We start from the raw sequence: 17,414 nt of genomic DNA, 5'->3' as shown, positions 1-17,414 counted from the left end.
GAAGACCAGAGCGTCTCATTTTCATGCTTCTACGCCTTTCCTTTCTCTAACTCTGCTCCATTTGCCGTTAAGTGTTTCTACTCTGTTGCTTTCAAGTCATTTAAACTGCTTCCGCGCAGTCTCAAATTCTCAACAGAGCTTTCACTGCCACAAAATACATATATAAATGCATAAAACAGGCCTGCAGCTTTGTCACAAAAGCTAGCAATTGTTCAGGAGTCTGGTAGGTTAGTCCACTTCTGCACATGTGATTTGTAGCATCTTCTACAGTCATTCAACTAATAGTGTACCAATCTAACAGCAATATGGGTAGGTTTTATCTTCATTCACAAATGTCTGAGTGATGCTACCAAGATCTTATGCATCTCCTCCAGTCAGGGTGATGGAAAGACACCCCAAGAAACCTCTATACCTAACAAAATAGCAACCCTTAAGGTCATTCATGCAAACAAATGAAAGATTTGACACTTTAAAAGCACAGAAGAGTGGCTATTGCAGAGTTTTGCATTTGCATTTTTGGGAAGACATTTGAAAACGTCTTTTAAAAAGACATAAAATCTTGCGGGAGTAATAAGGCATTTAACGCAACAGCAGCGTCTTGCACCTTCTCAGAGAAATTTAGCGGAGACGGCAGCGAACCGCCTGTGGAAAAGCTACCTCCAAGGCACAGAAGATCGAAGGCAGGAGAGCGCAACTCCAGGACTTTTTTTTCTTGCCTTCTTCCACGGCAAAACAATGACATCATTGTTTGGAGTCCCAGAACAATTGGCGGAGAATAACAGCAGCTTCAAGTTTGGGTGCTAGGAAAGCTGCCATATTCGGTCATTTTTTAAGAGGGAGTTTAAAAGCCTCATTCCACCCTCCGGTGGGTATTTGCATTACTTCACTGACTTCGCAGCATTGCAAGCCCGCTTTGCTGCATGTCCTCCTACTCATTCTGCAGAGGAGCACCACATCGGACTCCCCGCCGCCATGAACGTCAACCTCGACCGACCGCTTTATGTAACGTTGCCTATGAAAAAAACAAAACGAACCCCCCCCCCGCATCATCACGAGTTTAAAATATACCAGCGGTCGCCGGGAGGTGGCGCCGTCGAGCCGCTCCGAGCTCTCGATTTACTTTATTCCCTCCCTCCAGGCTAGCACGTGGCCCGCCGCCTCCCGGGTGAAAAGCGGCAGCCTACTTGCGTTCGCGCCACTCGCCTTTTGGCAAAGTGAGCCATGCCGTCCGCGCTGCGGGTGCTGGGCTACTGTAGACCCAAATGCACGCTCTGGGTAGGTCGGGGAAGCGTCGGTTTCAGCAACAGCTCCCGACGCCGCTGAAACGAGCTGTCGCTAACAGGCTGCAGGGGCAAGGCGAGGCGCCCTGCAGAGGAACAAGTGGGAAACGGTAGGAGGCTTTCCTTCCGAGGCGGAGGATGGCTGCGAGGGATGAGCCCAGTTGAGCAAAGGCGTGTGTGAGGGATACCCCATTATTCCTGAGCTGCTGCTGCTGAAGAGGAGGAGGAAGGTTTTGTGAGGGTTTTTTTTTTCCTTGGGAGGTGGGACGCCGGGAGATGCCCGCACCAACCCAACCACGAACTTCTCTGCATCCACTCCAGGAGCCACCCGGTCCGTTTATCCCGGAGGTTTGGTAAGGGCACTTTATTGCCTCTCTGCTTCGCCCCACCCGTTGCTCTCGGTGTCTGCGCTCGCCCTGGGTGCGTCATCCAGACAGTTCGTACTGTACTTTATACTCTTCTCTCCTCCTTTCCTTAACGGGCTCTTGCACGCCAATCGTCCCGGCTGCCCTGCCTTCTCCAAGGGAGAAGGGTGCGCCTTGTTATCCGGGGAAGGTACAACTGCCACCGCCAATGGAACCTGTTTTGCGACGGGCGTTTCTGCTGCCGGTTCTTCGTGGGACAAGGAAGCCACCGTTCCCATTGTATTTGGCTGGACGCCTGTGAGGCCCCCCCCCCCCCCGGTCCCCCTTTCCAGCCTCTTCTGGACTGTGACTCGAATGCCGCCTTTTACAAGCTCCGATGTCACTTTTTCTCCTTTGCCCCAGTCACTTGAGTCTACGCGGGGCTGTTCCCCCACGAAGAAGGACCCGGTCTCCCCGGTCCTCTGAAGGAAGACCACCTTGCCCGAAGATGCTTTTGTGAAACTAAGAAACTAAGAATTCCAAGTTGGCTTTCGGTTGAACTGAAGGCTGAAGATCCTCGCTCGGTTTTGCTGGGCGGTAAAACGACGGGAACTCTCCTCCCCTCCCCCCCTTGCCTTGCCTTGCCTGCCTCCCCAGAGGAAAGCGATCTAGAGGCCAGGAGAGAAAGTGAATGAAGGGTTTTGTTGACCTCAGAATGCTCCGCTCCACCTTGGGAGACTCTCCTGTCTTCTGAACAAGAGCTGGCAGAAGAAACTTCGGGAGAAGGAAGGGCTGGCTTTTCTCTTGACACAAAAACTCTGGTTATTGGATTCTGAAAGCTGTTTGAATCCCCTGGAGACTCAGTTGCCTACCTGGCACAGAGAAGCAATTGTATTGGTCGAGGAAAGGGGTTATTTAAGGACCCTCAGGGATTGAGGGACAGGTCCTGCTTAAAGAAGAGACTTCAAGGGTACCCTTGCCTCATTTCACCTGCAGAGGTGCTTGGAGCAAGCTTGAGGATTTTCCCCGAGGGTACTTGGAAGGTGCATCTTTCTTGCTCTGACATCAGGAAGAAACTTTGCCCACCAAAATGTCCAAAGTGGCGGCTTCCAGTGTAGCTGGAACCACCACAGCATCAGAGAGTTGTGGGGCAGGGCTGGCCGAAGACCTCTCTAAGGTGTCTGATGAGGACCTTCTGAAATGGAGCAAAGAAGATCTCATTCGGAGCCTCCGTAAAGCTGAGTCAGAGAAAGTGAGTGCCATGCTGGATCACAGCAACCTCATCCGGGAGGTCAACCGCCGCCTGCAGCTCCACCTGGGCGAGATCCGGGGGCTTAAGGTAAAAGGATGCTTGCAGGAGAGGAAAATGGGAAGGTGGGGGGAGGGGAAAGCAAAGGCAGGGTGAGAAGAAGATCTGGTCCATGCAAATCACTGCAACTGTGTAGCCCCTTGCAGAAAATCCAGGACCATATAGAGTAGACTGCTATAATGAAAAATGGTAGGGATGGGCAAACTAGGTAGAGATTTTATTGTGAAACATTGTTGTGTGTGCTTTTGTTCTGGTTCTCAAAACAAATCCCTAGATTTTAAGTTTGATTTTCTCCACCTGAAGTTCTCCCAGGTCACTGGGACTAAACATCCAGAATTCCCAGCCAGCATTCTAGAAATAATAGCCACAGGACTAGGTTAGGAAAAATTGCTGAATGCTTTTTGTAACAATTTCTGAATGTTGGATCTATAAAAAGCAAGTGGGCCCCACAAACTGCCTACCCCTACACAAAGACAGATCATAAGTTGGTGGATATTGTGCAGGAGAAGGTCCCTATTGCTTTAGCCCCACTGAGTGTCTTCTTCCACTCTCACCCTTAATTATATGTGAAAATACAACCTTAGATAACCCACCATTGTTATTATGCCCTTGCCAGAAAAGATTTCTTTGGACCCAGATTCAGATAGGAGACATAATAGCAGAAGGTCTCTTGTGTGTTTTCGAAGTACATTTTAGTTCAGTGTTTCTCAGTCTCAGCAGCACTTTAAGATAGGTAGACGTCAACTCTCAGAATTTCCCAGCCAGCCTGCTAACATACATTTTAATTATTACATGTGTTGAGGATACACGCATGTATTTCATTGCTAGGTCAGTGTAAGGAGTGGAGTAGTTCTTGCTTGCAAACCTATACCTAGTTTTATTTATTTGGTTTACTGTAATTGTATACTGCCAGATTAAAAAGATGCTTCCTGGAGGTTTACATCCTAAAAACATAAAAATACGATAAACCTAAAATCAAGACAAATTTCTTTACGTATGTATGTGTCTGTGTTACACAGTGAAACGCATATCATTGAGATAGTTAATAGTATGTACTAAGTGAAATGTTTCTGTTGGTGTAAAGTATTAGTTTCAATTTGTAGCTTATCTCTTCCAAAAATATTTGGACAGCATAGCTTGGAAAGGTACCCTGTTGGGACCAGGTAGAGTGAAATTACTGACTTACTACAATTGTTTATATTATGTCTCCCAGGATACTGTCTTCCGAAGCAGCCTACAAATAGCAGAAATATATTCTTGGCTGTTTTAATTATTGTATCCAAATAATGAAGGGTCTTTCCAACTGGAAAGTTGATGTAAAAGGCCCTGTGAGAAGAACAGAAGGCAGGTCTTTAATAATACCCTCCCTGAGTGCTGCTTTATCTCCTGAGTCTTTTATACAGTGATTGCTGTTAGGTGGTCCTGCATCTGGAAAGACCAGTCCAGTAGGAGCAGGCACTTGACTTGATCATAACTTACCCCCTCAACAGTCTTCACCAATACACCTCTAGCTAGATTTTGCTTTAGACCATTTCTGCAGTACTGCTTTATAAAGGCTTCTAACACCTTGCAGCCACTCTTACAGCAATATTAATCCCGTCCTCATTATCTTCCTGAGTGTCAGGTTAGATAAATTATGCTGTAAAAGACTAACTTAGACATAACTTTAAACAGCTAAAAGTCTGTAAGGGAGAACAGTACTCTTTAAGTACCTTTAGCTGATCTTGGCTGGTTTGAAAAAGTTAAGCAGGTTTGGAGATGATTAGTATTTGGAAGGGAGATCACAGGGAAATCTCAAGGCTTATAGGCTAGATTGTGAAGTTGAAAAAGCAGCAGCAAGAGTTTTCTGAAATTGGTGGAAATAAAATCTAAGCTTGACTCAAGGGAGTATTTTCATTTTAGTCTGGTGGGTAAGCACCAAAGCCAGTTTTAATTGATCTTAGGAAAGATAAGATAGGCCTGATCTTAATTCTTAGTTGGGAGGATACCAGTATTTTCCACGGGGTTAGCTTTGACTGGGGAGTCAAAACAACATCCCAGAAGGATCCTGCAGCAAAAGGAATGTTTGGGAAGTTCATCAGGAGTTGAAATTTGTTTCAGGAAGGTTTCCTCCCCCCCTTCTTTGTGTATCTACATTATTTTTCATGGTTTAAATTAAATTTGTAAACTACCTCAGGAATGAGACCTTCCTCTTTTGAAAATGGGCTGATAATTAGTAAGCAAAACTTGTGAAATGGGAGGTATTAAAATGTGTAAAGATTTTTTCCAAAGCAGCACGGCAGTCTTTTCTATAAGAATTGGCCATATGATAAGTGGCTTGCCTTTGCCTCCTCCAGGGAAGGAGAGGCCTTTCCCTAAGCACTTGGAGCATTCTGAGTGCAGCCAGTTGAAGAGGTGCTTTAATGCAGTAAGTGACCTACACTTGAAAATAAACTTCCTAGTAAATGTAAAGTTACCTATCTCAATGGGTAGCAATGTCACAGGACTCAAATAGAGAACTGCCTTCCTGTCTACTAGAGAAATGCGTTCAGTTGAACATAGGAGGTGATGGATCATTAAGCGGCTTGTCAACCTTGTGTGATAAACCAAGTAAGAATCACAGCCAGATGATCTATGGCAAGGGTGGCAAACTTGATTTCATTGAGGTTGTGGCCAGGGTGTGCATGGCCAGCTTGACGGCACTCATGTCAGGGGTTCCTGTGGTGGCCCGAATGCTGTGCCAGCAAAAACAGGCTCCCGAGGTCTGTTTCCTCCTGCAACCCTCGGCCAGCAAAAACCCGGGTCCCTCGCTGTTTCCAGGGTGGCCCCATGGGCCAGATCTAAGCGCCCTGAGTCTTCGGAGAAGGGCGGTATAAAAATTTGAATAATAAATAATAAATAAATAAATAAATAAGCACCCCATGGGCCAGATCCGGCCCACGGGCCTTAGGTTTGACACCCCTCATCTACAGTAATTCTCCTAAGAGAATTAGTTACATTAGATGATCTAATTTTAATGTAACTTGTAAAGTTACATTGACAGAATCTTGCAAGTCTGTAAATACAATTCTCTACCCATCTTCTTTGTAGCCCAAGAAACTAAGGAGAATCTCTTCTGAGCCTCTGGTGCTACCTATTCTCCAGTTGCAAGCTATGCTTTCTGTTATCTGATACTTCCTTGGCACCACCTTTTTGCCCAGTCTCCCAAGGTCTTTCCACATACTGTTATATAATTTTCCCTTTCAGATCATCCTCCCCTCCTGAGTCCCCAGGGACACAGATTGTGAACTGTGAAAACAAAATGTAGCTGTGTGGCTCAGTGGGTTTCAACCGATTTGGGCTGGTTTGGGCAAGCCGGCAATGATCTCAGCTCACCGGTTCTCTAGTTTGGCTCTCCCCCGTTATACATACCTTATATTTTGTCATTTTTAGCCCAGCTGAAAGGCACAGCAGAGCAGATTGCCACGTCTCAGCTGTTCCAAAATATACTGCACTTGCATAGAGCGCAAGATTGGCGTGCATGCAAGTGAAGTGCGCACATGAAGTGAATCTACCATGGGTTGAAACTCACCACTGGTGGGCTCCTCTTATCTGCTGATAACTCTCCAAGACCACACGAGCCTCCCCTCCATTGGGAATTTGTTGGCCTTTACCTCTTATGTCTGTATATATACAGTATCTCCTGCCTCATTTCCCATTGCTTACCTCCAAGGTGCCAAACTCTACAAGTCTGGTAGTTGGCAAGCAACTACCAGAGGGTATTAGGGTATTGGTTGTGAAAATTAGTGCACTAGTTACAGCTCATGCATATCCATGACCTTTCTGATTCTGGGTAGCTTTTTCATATTCAACCTATTTTAAATTTTTCAAATATTCAACCCATTTTCCTCTTTGTCTACAGTTTAGCACCTACAATCTAGCACTGCTTTCACCTCGTACTTTTCCTCCCTGTATGGCAGAATCCGGAGAGATGCCTCTTTCACTAGCAAAGATTGATGGAATATAGGGTGACGTCTTCATTGATGCTGGCAGTTGCAACTGAAATGCTACTTGGTTTATTTGCTTAACCACTGGGACAAGATTGTGAATCTAGTTTCTTAGAAGACTTCTAAATTCTTTTGGTCTGAACTGACTTTAGTGTGGGCTGCTATTTCCAGTAAGTGTCTCCATTATTGAACAATAATATTTTTTATTGCCAGGAACTCCCTATGGAAAATATCATCGTTCCTTTATTTGGGAGGAGAATTCTGGAGTAAAAGGCACACTAAAACACACTAAAATAAATCTCCCTCCCTTCTTTCTCCACCTTTTTTTTTAAATTTGCATTTATATCCTGCCCTTCTCCAAAGACTCAGGGCGGCTTACACTGTGTTAAGCAATAGTCTTCATCCATTTATATATTATATACAAAGTCAACTTATTGCCCCCAACAATCTGGGTCCTCATTTTACCTACCTTATAAAGGATGGAAGTCTGAGTCAACCTTGGGCCTGGTGGGACTTGAACCTGCAGTAATTGCAAGCAGCTGCTGTTAATAACAGTCTTAGCAGTCTGAGCCACCAGAGGCCCTGGATCAGAATTGCTCCTATGGCCAATTCTGAAGCATCTGTCTTCTTCACAAAGGGTCAGGATGGCCGAAGACCGAGAAGCAAAGGTTTGTTTTAATTCTTCAAATGCTGCCTGCTCTTGAACAGAAGAATAGCTGATCTTTTAAGAGTTGGGGCAGTGGTTTTACATGGTCAGCAAAATTTGGGATGAATTTCCTGTAGAAGTTAGGAAAGTCCAGAAGGCATTGTACATCTTTAATATTACAGGGTGGTTGTGTATGTATATATATGTGCATGCACTATGATAACACAGACTAACTTTGCTAGATCCTTCTGTATGCTTTCTGTGGTAATTCTGTTGCCCAGATAGTTTAGTTGAGGCAGATCAAATGCACACTTCTCTAGTCTGATGAAACCTGTCCCATATTTTTTACAGTATGATTCTGATACATGTGACATGCGAGGAAGGATCTTTGGAATAAATGAATATGTCAACTAAGTACACCATCACATATTTATCTAAAATGTTTGCAAATATGTTGTTTATGAGTCCAGAAAAACAGCTCCACAATTAACCAATCCGAATCCGGCCTCTATGTATTTGAATTTGCCATAACTTGTATAAATTAAATACTCATGTTCTTCTTTTATTTTGATTATGTTGTAAGCATTTCTGAATGCTGAAGAGGCTCTGGAGGCTGGGGACAGCAAAAAATTTCACTTCCTGTCTGACCGGAAGTTGGTAAATGGGCGTTTCTGGCCTCCAGAGGCCTGGATCAGAATTGCTCCTATGGCCAATTCTGAAGCATCTGTCTTCTTCACAAAGGGTCAGGATGGCGAAGACCGAGAAGCAAAGGTTTGTTTTAATTCTTCAAATGCTGCCTGCTCTTGAACAGAAGAATAGCTGATCTTTTAAGAGTTGGGGCAGTGGTTTTACATGGTCAGCAAAATTTGGGATGAATTTCCTGTAGAAGTTAGGAAAGTCCAGAAGGCATTGTACATCTTTAATATTACAGGGTGGTTGTGTATGTATATATATGTGCATGCACTATGATAACACAGACTAACTTTGCTAGATCCTTCTGTATGCTTTCTGTGGTAATTCTGTTGCCCAGATAGTTTAGTTGAGGCAGATCAAATGCACACTTCTCTAGTCTGATGAAACCTGTCCCATATTTTTTACAGTATGATTCTGATACATGTGACATGCGAGGAAGGATCTTTGGAATAAATGAATATGTCAACTAAGTACACCATCACATATTTATCTAAAATGTTTGCAAATATGTTGTTTATGAGTCCAGAAAAACAGCTCCACAATTAACCAATCCGAATCCGGCCTCTATGTATTTGAATTTGCCATAACTTGTATAAATTAAATACTCATGTTCTTCTTTTATTTTGATTATGTTGTAAGCATTTCTGAATGCTGAAGAGGCTCTGGAGGCTGGGGACAGCAAAAAATTTCACTTCCTGTCTGACCGGAAGTTGGTAAATGGGCCGTTTCTGGCCTCCAGAGGGCCTGGGGAGATGTGGGGAAGGTCGTTTTTGTCCTCCCCAGACTCATAGAGAGGCTCTGGAGCCAGGTGAGAAAGAAAAACGGGCCTTTCCCACTGCCCCCAGGCTCTCTGGAGGCAGGGAAGGCTCGAAAATCAGCTGGCCGGCACACGCATGCACACCAGAGCGGAGTTCACATGCCCACTGATATGGCTACACATGCCATCACGGCCCCAGAGTCTACAAGAGCAGAAAGTTCCATCTTCTGCCTGGAATATAAAGAAATAACAAGAATAATTAAGTACGCTTGACTGATTTTTGGGTGTTGAAGGTCTCCTTAAAAGGTAGAGGATCCTGGTGGGGACGACCACAATGAAGTTTCCCTGGTTTGCTGCTTTGTAGTGAGCTGGGCACTTGTTGTCTATGTACTCTGTTAATTTAAAGTTTTACCTTTCATTTATTGTGTCAAAGGCACCATCTGGCTATGTGTCCAGTGACCCTGCAGTAAAAACACGAATCCCTGATGTCTTCTCTTTTGCTTCTTCTCTGATGACAGGGATTTTTTGGTTGCTCCTGATTTGCCTAGCTTCTCCTGAGCTGGATTCTGAAGAGGTCACTGGGAGACGTGATATGAAGGGAAGAAGGGCTAAAGATTCTTTTCCCCTTGTTGTTCCTTCCCTGCCTTAACTCTTCCCATCAGGCATCTCTTATTACACAATGTTGAATGGACTCTTCCAGAGTGATTGGGGTGTCTTGCCTCACCAGCTAGTGTTAGGTCCTCTGTCAATCCTTCTCTGAACTGGTCAGTCAGGGCTAAGTCATTCCATCCCACATTGCCAGCAAATAATTTAAAGTCCTAAATACATGATGTGTCCCTGCTTGAATAGTCATAATTCTTTGTATGGAACCCCCAAAGTGTCCTTTGAATTTACACATGAAGTCTTGATAGTCTTGATAATTCAAACATTAATGTATGGAATTGATCCTGGTCCTCTCCAAAGTTCTCCAGCATGGGAAGACAGAAGCAACTCTACAAGTTGTTGCGTTGCTATGGGTTGGAGCAAGTTCTGCCTCGGCTGTTGTATTAGTTATATGGTGGCATTCTGAAATTTGGTTATCTTTTCATCTCCTTGCTTCTACTGTTGCAACAAAATTTCTGCCAGATGCTCTGCAGATAGGAGAATTCCTTGAGATCAGAGACCATTCCTGAAATTTCTGCCTTTGGAAAAGAATAGGAGATTTACAAGATGTCAGCCTTGTCGGCCTCATGGGGTAATTCAGATAGGAATCACACAACCAAATAGCTAATATTACTTTATTGTAAAGCTACATTGACAAAATCTTGCAAGTCTGGAAGTACAATCCTTCCTTCCTTTCTTTCACAGCTTGAGAAATTAGAGAAGGTCTCTTCTGTGTCCCTTAATGGTTCACCATCCAGTTGTGGGCTATGTTGCCTTTTATCTGACTCTTCCCTTTGCTCAGTCCCCCAAGGTCTTTCCCACATTCCATTACAGGGCCAATCTCCGTTTTTTGCCTAACCTATTTTATAAATGAAAATTAAATGGGGTCAGGGAATTATGCTTGCCCATACTGGCCCATCTAGAAGAAATATGGAGTGTAACTTATTGTTAGTAGTAATAATAATAAAGTCTAGTAATTTCATATTGTTCTTTGAGAACATCCATCTAGGACAGTGGTTCCCAACCTTTTTTTGACCATACCTCGTCTAAGCATCTCGAAAATCCTGATGCCCCCCCCTCCGGACATATAATTCCTATTTACACTTCAAAAAGTGAATTCCTACTCACAAGAGAAAGCCTAAAAGGCCATTAACTTGGTTTAAACCAGGGGTGAAATTACTTACCTTCCCTATCGATTCGGATGTACGCATGCGCATCACATGCGATTTTGGACTTCCTGCACATACGCAGAGGGTCAAAAACGGTTTACTTCTTGGTTAAAACCAGGAAGTAATGATGACGGCAGGTGGTCGGAGCTTCATGCTGCTGCCGCTATGGTTCACTGAATCATATGCCACCGCCACTACCGGTTCGGCCAAACCGGTGTGAACCAGTAGCATTTCATCACTGGTTTAAACAAGGTTCCAATTGCCTCCCATTAAAAATCAAATTGTCCCCCTGTGGGGCATTGTGAACCACTGATCTAGGATCTCCCTGTGGCTTATACTATGTAATAAATGAGTAATCTGGGAAAGATTGTGAATTTGGTAAAGGGTTAGCTTTTCTGCTGATAAAGCTTGTTATAAATACATCCCCAAAAGTGAATAGGACAATCAATTTTAAAAGCTTTCCTCACATCATGCTTTCATACCCCCCAAGTCAGAATCTTTTTTTTTTAAAAAAAAGAAAGTAACAAAATGCTACTGTCACAACTTTTAGTAAAAAAATTCCTGTCTGATCACCTGGAGGCAAAAATCAAATGCAAGTAAGTACAGCTCTGGCTGATCCTCTGTGCGCAGACCTTTAAGAATAGACTCTTGATGGAGAAAAGCCTTTCCAGGCTTCAGCTGGAAGTCTTTCAGCCACACTATAGTATGTCAGGGAATGAATAGAATTGCATTCTTCTCCTGAGCTGTGGCTCTTTCCTCTTTTATAATACACCTTCTGTGCTGCTGTTTGGCCTTAGCATGCCTGATTTATGTCATAACTCAGTTCTTTTAACAGCTTTGAAAAGTCTGCAAAAAGTCTTCTTTCTTATTGTTACACTAACTCCCAGCTTCTGATGCATTTATGAGAGGCAGATTATTTAATTTTAATCCGATGAAAACAATCGGGGAGACAAAACTTATTTCTCTAGGTGTCTGTCTCTCCATCCATGATCTGTCTGTCTATCTGTCCATCTGTCTATCCAATAACCTGCAGGCTATTTTCTGTATTGAAGGGAGAATTTATGGTATCTGTCTCTCCATCTCTTCTCTTTCTAGGTGTCCGTCCATCCATCCATCCATCCATCCATCCATCCATCCATCCATCCATCCATCCATCCATCCATCTCTATCTTTGGCTTTTATTGATCCATTGATGTGGGAGGCCATGAAACTCTGAAATGATGCACTTGTTTAATTCACAAGATGAAATCGCAGAAATTTCAAATATGTATTGACTGCTGTTCCTTTCCTTTTTTCTTAATCTAAAAAATTAGGCTAGGAAATGTGCAGCTAAATAAAGGAAGAAGGCTGAGAAAGAAAAGCTAACCTCCCCCTTTTTATTTCCTATCTCATAATCACCTGTTTTGGGCCTGCTTTTAATTGAAAGTTGGGGTAAGAGAACTTATTGAAAGTGAAAAAGCAACTCAAGAAGGATAATTTGAGCAGAAAGGTAAAAAGAAAAGAAAGGAAAAGAGAAAAATATTTCATTTTTATTCTGCTTGGAAAAAAGGTATGTTTTGCATAACGTATAAAAAAACCGTAGATAAGTAATTTTCCCCAACCAGATGTCCTTCAGATATGATAGATTTAGAATACTGACTAAATACTATGTAGCCTAACACATCTGGAAGACTATATTGAAGTATTGGGTACATATCAAATCTTTAGGGAAAAAATAGGAATGATTCCACATCTTTGCATATAATATTCAATTTTTGTTAGGAGGAAAGTGTGTTAATGTTTGGAACTATAGGAGGCTTAGAAATAGGCATTCCTGAGGAAATACTTTCCTCTGAAGCTTCTGTTTTATTTTGAAATGGGACAAATCACCTAGGAGTGCTAATAGGACATCATGAAAATAGTACCAAGTTTTCACCAGACTGAAGCAATGATGGTAAAGGTTAAATTCCTCCTTCAGTGTAGAAAATAGCTTGCAGGTTAAATTCCTCCTTTAGTACAGAAAATAGCTTGCATGTCCTTGTAAAGCTGATGCCATATATATTTAGAAAATAATCCTACACACTAAAGCAAAATATTTATTTAACACCAGAACTAAGTCTCAGGAATAAAAGAGAAAGTAAGATGTATCTTTTTTTTAAAAAAAAAAATCAATTGTCTCCCCAGCTTTCTTCCCAGTTTCTTTTTACTTTCAAGACTAGCCATGGTATAAACTTCAGAAGGAACAATGAAAGAGGGAATTGATTCCAATTCTGTTTTCTGTTCTCTTAATACCTATTTTTATACTGAAGAGGTAGGGAGAAAAGGATTGAGATTTTTATCAGCTTCATGGCTGAAAGGAAAATTAAATACCTGTTATATGAGGAAGATGGGAAAGCTACGTGGATTTTTCTTCCTGAAGATAGGCAGTTGAATTTAACTTTAGTTCCTTACCTCTCTCAAAGGAGTTTTCAATGAGTTTATTGATGGGCCTTGTTTGACTTCAGAAGTGTCATGTAGTTTACAAGGGAGGCTCTTAGTGATCCATTATGGTCAGGATCAGGCGATCCATCTTTGCTGATCCTTAATCATCTTCTCCCAGAGTTCCTGCTGTCACAAGTCCTCATGTACATTTTCTCTGTGGGTTAATAACAAGGAAAGGATAACTAAACCTTTTATGCTTTCTTCCATTTTCTGAGGGAGAAGATCGTCGGCAACGTTTGTTTACGACATTTGCTATTTCCAGGCCGGCCCTTTGGGCCAGATTCAAGCACCCCGCAGGCTGGATGTGGCCCATGGGCCTTAAATTGACATCCCTGTTCTAGAGTTTCTCCAAGTTGATTCATTTGGATTTCTCACTGGATATAGATACTTTTAGCAAAGAGTGCACTTCCAATCCCCTTCTATGTCTTCCATTTCTTTTGAACAAATGGTGTACTTAGATTGCTACTTTCTGCTTGTTGAAATCGTCCCACCAGGCCTCTGTTAATACACCCATTAAATATTTTAGTCTTCCTCTATAAGGAATTCAACCTCATCTGTAAAAATTTTACATACTGTACTATAGATAATAGAGGCCATAAACTTTATGAGCCAGTCTTCTTTCTGCTTTTTATTGAATGGTTTAATAGGACCCATTACAGCCCACTCTCAGGTCTTTATTTGAGGTCTGTATTTATTTATTTCACCCTACCTTTAGATTCAAGGTAAAGCTGTCCTGGTCAACTCTGTTACGGTTTTGCCAAAACCATTCCATATGTATTTCAGCCCATGACTCTTCTGTTTATCCTCTTGAAAGATACAGCTACCTGCCCTCCGCCCTTCATTGTCCTGCCACCTGTTCATCAAAGTCCCCTTTTCTTCCCTCACATGCTTAGAGCCTACTTCATGTTTGAGGCCTGCAAGCAATTTCTCAGTATGATCTCTCTTATTTCTGATGGTTACTTTTATCCCTTGGATTTCCTCCTTCATATGGTTAAATAGTCTTCATATAATATAGTTAATATGATTGTTCCATAGAGATAACATTTTCCTCTGTAATATTAAAATTTCAGTTCAGAGGTTTTGAGGCTACACCCAAGATCTGCCTAATATAATAGTCCTCTACCTACAGCCAGAGTTAGGACTGGAACTAGTTTTGCCCAGTGAGGTGTCATTAAATGAATTGTGCCCAATATTATATTTTTTTGTCATGGTTCACCAAGAAATTTGGCTTTCTCCATTGACTTTGCTTGTCAGAAGCTACCTGTGAAGGTTGGAGATGATAATTAATAACCTTGGGATGCAGCAACCATCTTAAAAAGCATGCTTGTTGTCAAGGGTCTAGATTTTGATCACATGACTGCAGGAATTCTGCAAAGTGCAAGGATTGGTCTTAAGTCACTTCAATTGTAACTTCAATCAGTTACTAAGTGAATGGTTATAAAATGAGAATCTCATCTCTGTTACCATCTGGCAAAATAAATGCCATTCTAAGCAGATGTCCCAGCCTTAGTTTAAATTGCCGTACTGAATGGGTAATCTACAATTCCTCCTCCTTGCAGTCTGCCTGCCAGTCTCTTGTGCCAATTAGCAAGTTTCTATCTCAAAGATTTGAAGCAACATTTTCTTGAGGGAGAGAGGCTTACTTTGGTGTGAGCAAAATGAGATTTCCCCTGTACCTCTTTTTTTGTTCTTTTGGAAAGTGCAGTCAGAACTCTGGGAAAAAAAAGAGGAAAATCTGTGCCAAGGCTTTGGGGAGAAAAAGAACATAAGATTCTTCTCTAACTTCTAGTTAAAGTTGGACTTTGCAGAAAGAAGGATTTCTCCTGTGTGCTGCTTATAGAGTCCAAAGCAGTGGGTGATAACCATGTCTGATTGGCCAGAGACTGAGTTGTAAGTTGTTTAGACATGCCTTCTCCTTCCTTCCTGTATAGCTCCAGTTTGTTAACTCAGTTGGCCTAGAGAGACTTACCGTATTTTTCGGCATATAAGACGCATCGGAGTATAAGACACACCTTAATTTTTTTTTGGGGGGGGGGGGAGGAAACAAGAAAAAAAGAATTTTGCCTCTGCCTATCAGCATCAGGATCAGCCATGTCCAGACTTCCACTTGATTTTGATAACAAGCAGCACAGTTATTTTTTTAAAACAAACCCTGTAACTCTACGTGCGTTTAATTGGAATGAGTGAGGTGGGATGATTTTCTTTTCTTTTTTTTTTGAATTTAAGTTTTATTAATTAGGCAGTACAGTCACAAATTACAAATATATCTTAGCATTGAAAACATCTTTAGTCCATTATCCATTGTCAGGTCAGAATCCTAAAGTCAAATCCATATTATGAAACAAAATGCATAGCTAAATGCAACCTCAGCACACAAACTGATCAAACAATGTATTTGAAGCTGTAGGTGGTGTTTTTTCTTGCAGAGAGGCCTGTGCAGTGTTTGGAGTCTCCAGCTTCCTCCTTGATTGTCTCTGAGTTATTTTTTGTGAGTTTGGTGGCGGATTGGCATGGGGAGACCCGTGGTGTCAGCTCTGTGCCTTTTGTTTAATTGGGCAAGGATCCATGGTGTCAGATTCCAGATCCCTGGGGCAGGCTGCGTTATGATTTGCACTTAAAACCTTGGTGTAGGCTTAGCGCCATTTTGGGAATTCCGCTTATAAGCCATGGTGTCAGCATGATTAAAGCCCCTAACTACCCTCCATATTGGGGTTCATGTACTCCAGGGAGGTAATTGCAAGTAAATTGGCAATAATTACTTGAGATTTTAAAGCGAAAAGTATTTGGCTGATTCACTGTTACCTCGTGGCTTCAAAATGGCTTCTCGCAGTAGATCTACTTCTCATTCCTCTGCCTCTCCCTCCACTAGGCATCAGGCCTTGAAAGCTCCAGTCACAAAAAAGGGAAGATCTAGATCCAAAGTACCAGTTACTAGATCCCAAACCTCTGCTCAAGCCTCAAATTCAGCGGCTGATAAAGATGCCATGAGGTGACATTGGGCCTTAGATAAACAGTTTGATAAGGCCCAGAAAATGGCAGAGGCTAGCAAGCCCCATCCCAATCCTGTTTGCAGCAGGGATCCTGAGGCATTAAGCAAGGATTCTTGTCCTCTGGATTCTCAACCAGATCAGCCTGGTTTGTCTCCCATTGCCTCTACTAGCACCCAGCCACTGCAGGCTGCAGATATGGAGACTCCCTCGGGCATAGCCACTTCTGTACCAGGAGGATCTTTGGACCCTCACGATCCAATGGCTCTTCTTTTTACTGAGCCTGTTAACAGAGCAAGAAACGGTCCCATCCCCTAAGCTCTTTCTGGATGTCATACAACGACAATGGAATCAGCCGGGTTCCATCTCTGCTCCTAGTGGCATGGATAGGAAATTGTACATTGTGGAACAAGAACTTGAGGATCTCCTCAAACTTCCAACCATTGATGTTCCGATGGCCAGTTTGGCATCACCTAACATCCTTCCTTCCGATTCAGCTGAGGCTCAACGAAGGGCAGAGCTTGCTGCTCGTAAGACCCACTAGGCAGCTGCCCGGACCATTCGCTCTGCTACAGCAGCATCCTTTTTCCATGGACTTCTTTAATTTGGCTACGTCATATGCAATTCTGAGTGTCCCCGGAGGACACCCGCTTGCATCAGGACTTAAATAAACTGATTGCTGCTTCAGAATATTCCACAGATGCTACACTCACCTCAGCTAAGTTTGCTTCTTGAGCCTTAGTATCCAACATCACCTCCAGATGCCTCGTATGGTGAGGCAATGGCAGGCTAACATGAAAACAAAATGGGGCCTAGCAGCGGCTCCCTTCAAGGGCAGCTACCTCTTCGGGGAAGCCTTAGACCCTATACTGGTGGAGGGTAAAGATAAAAGGAAGGTTCTCCCTCACGTGTCCTGTTGAACAGACAGACGAAGTGGGTATCCTTACCGCAGGCAGCCTTTTTGTGCATCTGACACAATGTTTCAGAGCCCGACTTATTAGAGGCCCTTTCTCCCACCAGCGGACAGGCCACAAGACAGGCATTCCTTTTGGGATCGCTGCAGGCATCCTCAGAATAGATGCTCCTTTCCGGGAGCTGGCTACTGACCTTACTGGCACACCAAATGACTGTCCCAACAAAGGCCCTATTGGCAGTCACCTGG

The 17,414-nt window shown here is 43.0% G+C and overlaps 1 protein-coding gene across 9 annotated transcripts in view; it reads left to right on the top strand.

The window, feature by feature from the left end:
- Nucleotides 1-1,166: 1,166 nt before the first annotated feature.
- CCDC85A (coiled-coil domain containing 85A) overlaps nt 1,167-17,414 on the top strand; it is a 184,987-nt gene continuing 168,739 nt past the window's right edge. For all 9 annotated transcript variants that reach the window (XR_009152905.1, XM_058164902.1, XM_058164899.1 and 6 more), the window contains exon 1: nt 1,167-2,963. Coding sequence is in view for 8 of the 9 variants with exons in the window: in XM_058164902.1 (XP_058020885.1) it covers nt 2,715-2,963 (249 nt within the window). In the remaining variant the exon portion in view is untranslated. The remainder of the gene's footprint in view (nt 2,964-17,414) is intronic.

This window comes from Ahaetulla prasina, chromosome 1 (assembly GCF_028640845.1).
Source record: "Ahaetulla prasina isolate Xishuangbanna chromosome 1, ASM2864084v1, whole genome shotgun sequence".
In the NCBI taxonomy this organism is placed as follows: domain Eukaryota; kingdom Metazoa; phylum Chordata; class Lepidosauria; order Squamata; family Colubridae; genus Ahaetulla; species Ahaetulla prasina.
Note: the sequence above shows the minus strand (reverse complement) of the source record. Positions and strands in the feature narration are given on the sequence as shown.